This window comes from Hippoglossus hippoglossus, chromosome 11 (assembly GCF_009819705.1).
Source record: "Hippoglossus hippoglossus isolate fHipHip1 chromosome 11, fHipHip1.pri, whole genome shotgun sequence".
In the NCBI taxonomy this organism is placed as follows: Eukaryota; Metazoa; Chordata; class Actinopteri; order Pleuronectiformes; family Pleuronectidae; genus Hippoglossus; species Hippoglossus hippoglossus.
In genome coordinates, this window is record NC_047161.1 from 579,318 (window position 1) to 581,817 (window position 2,500).

The window sequence follows — 2,500 nt, forward strand, 5'->3', positions numbered from 1 at the left end:
AAGAGAGAGAGAGGAGGGGAAGAGAGAGGAAGAGAGGAAGAGGAAGAGGACTGGGGTGAGTCTGCAAGGGGGAGGAGGGGAGGAGAGGAAGAGAGGAGGAGAGGAAGAGAGAGAGAGGAAGAGGAAGAGGACTGGGGTGAGTCTGCAAGGGGGAGGAGGGGAGGAGAGGAAGAGAGGAGGAGAGGAAGAGAGAGAGAGAGGAAGAGGAAGAGGACTGGGGTGAGTCTGCAAGGGGGAGGAGGGGAGGAGAGGAGGGGAGGAGAGAGGAGAGAGGAGGAAGAGAGGAGAGGAGGGGAAGAGAGGAGGAAGAGAGGAGGAAGAGAGAGGAAGAGAGGAGGAAGAGAGGAGGAGAGGAAGAGAGGAAGAGGACTGGGGTGAGTCTGCAAGGGGGAGGAGGGGAGGAGGGGAGAGGAAGAGAGGAGGAAGAGAGGAGGAAGAGAGAGGAAGAGAGGAGGAAGAGAGGAGGAGAGGAGGAGGAAGAGAGGAAGAGGACTGGGGTGAGTCTGCAAGGGGGAGGAGGGGAGGGGGGGAGAGGAAGAGAGGAGGGGAAGAGAGAGGAAGAGAGGAGAGGAGGGGAGGAGAGAGGAAGAGAGGAGGAAGAGAGGAGGAGAGGAAGAGGACTGGGGTGAGTCTGCAAGGGGGAGGAGGGGAGAGGAGGAGAGGAGGAGGGGAGGAGAGGAGAGGAAGAGAGGAGGAGGAGAGGAGAGGAGGGGAAGAGAGAGGAAGAGAGGAGGAAGAGAGGAGGAGAGGAAGAGGACTGGGGTGAGTCTGCAAGGGGGAGGAGGGGAGAGGAGGAGAGGAGGAGGGGAGGAGAGGAGAGGAAGAGAGGAGGAGAGGAGGGGAGGAGAGAGGAGGAAGAGAGAGGAAGAGAGGAGGAAGAGAGGAGAGAGGAAGAGGACTGGGGTGAGTCTGCAAGGGGGAGGAGGAAGAGAGGAAGAGGGAGGAAGAGAGGAGAGGAGGGGAAGAGAGAGGAAGAGAGGAGAGGAGGGGAGGAGAGAGGAGGAAGAGAGGAGAGGAGGGGAAGAAGACTGGGGTGAGTCTGCAAGGGGGAGGAGGGGAGGAGGAGGGGAGGAGAGGAAGAGAGGAGGAGGGGAGGAGAGGAAGAGAGGAGGAGGGGAAGAGAGAGGAAGAGAGGAGGAAGAGAGGAGGAGAGGAAGAGGACTGGGGTGAGTCTGCAAGGTGGAGGAGGGGGAGGGGAGAGGAGGGGAAGAGAGAGGAAGAGAGGAGGGGAGGAGGGGAGGAGAGAGGAGGAAGAGAGAGGAAGAGAGGAGGAAGAGAGGAGGAGAGGAAGAGGACTGGGGTGAGTCTGCAAGGGGTAGGAGGAAGAGAGGAAGAGAGGAGGAAGAGAGGAGAGGAGGGGAAGAGAGAGGAAGAGAGGAGAGGAGGGGAGGAGAGAGGAGGAAGAGAGGAGAGGATGGGAAGAGAGGAGGAGAGGAAGAAGACTGGGGTGAGTCTGCAAGGGGGAGGAGGGGAGGAGGAGGGGAGGAGAGGAAGAGAGGAGGAGGGGAGGAGAGGAAGAGAGGAGGAGGGGAAGAGAGAGGAAGAGAGGAGGAGGAGAGGAAGAGGACTGGGGTGAGTCTGCAAGGGGGAGGAGGGGAGGAGGAGGGGAGAGGAGGAAGAGAGGAGGAGGGGAGGAGAGGAAGAGAGGAAGAGGGGAGGAGAGGAGAGGAGGAGAGGAGGAGGGGAGGAGAGGAAGAGAGGAAGAGGACTGGGGTGAGTCTGCAAGGGGGAGGAGGGGAGGGGAGGAGAGGAGAGGAAGAGAGGAGGAGAGGAGGGGAGGAGAGGAAGAGGACTGGGGTGAGTCTGCAAGGGGGAGGGGAGGAGGAAGAGAGGAGGAAGAGAGGAGAGGAGGGGAGGGGAGAGGAAGAGAGGAGGGGAGGGGAGGGGAGGAGGAGGAGAGAAAGAGGAAGAGGACTGGGGTGAGTCTACAAGGGGCTGAGAGGAGGAAGAGGAGGAGGGGAGAGGAGAGGAAGAGAGGAGGAGGGGAGAGGAAGAGAGGAAAAGAGGGGGGCACTGGAGGAGGAGATGAGAGGATAGGAGAGGAGGAGAGTGGAGGATGGGAGGGGAGGAGAAGAGGGGAGAGGAGAAGCCGGGGCTGAACCAACATCTTTTAAAAGTTTTACACACAAGGTTTTTAAGTGGGGGGGGTGTGTGTATGTGTGTGTGTGTTCAGGGGAGTCGCTCATCGGTTCACTGCCTCGCAGCAGCAGCAGCAGCAGCAGGAGCAGCACATGTTGCTGTTCTGTATTTGTTGAAACTTGAATAACAAGTCGGGACTGATTTGCATTTTCAGAGGTGGAATGTGACAAATGTCTGTCTTAGTTTGTCTTCTTCACGGCTCACGTGTTTATTAAATCCTGTTTCTCGTCAGATGCCTGCCTGTACCAGTGCGAGAACATGGAGGAGGGGGAGGACGCCGACTTCACCCGAGGGCGGAAATATCAGACGACGGTACGACGAACAAAACTCCACCTTCACACAGTTCACAGGTGCTGAGGTT

The 2,500-nt window shown here is 58.7% G+C and overlaps 1 protein-coding gene across 1 annotated transcript in view; it reads left to right on the forward strand.

The window, feature by feature from the left end:
• Nucleotides 1-30: 30 nt before the first annotated feature.
• The window catches only part of atf6b (activating transcription factor 6 beta), a gene marked incomplete at its 5' end in the record, with an annotated part of 10,925 nt that continues 8,455 nt past the window's right edge, over nt 31-2,500 (forward strand). The window contains 2 exon segments of the mRNA XM_034600301.1: nt 31-55; nt 2,372-2,451. Of these exon segments, the coding sequence (XP_034456192.1) occupies nt 31-55; nt 2,372-2,451 (105 nt within the window).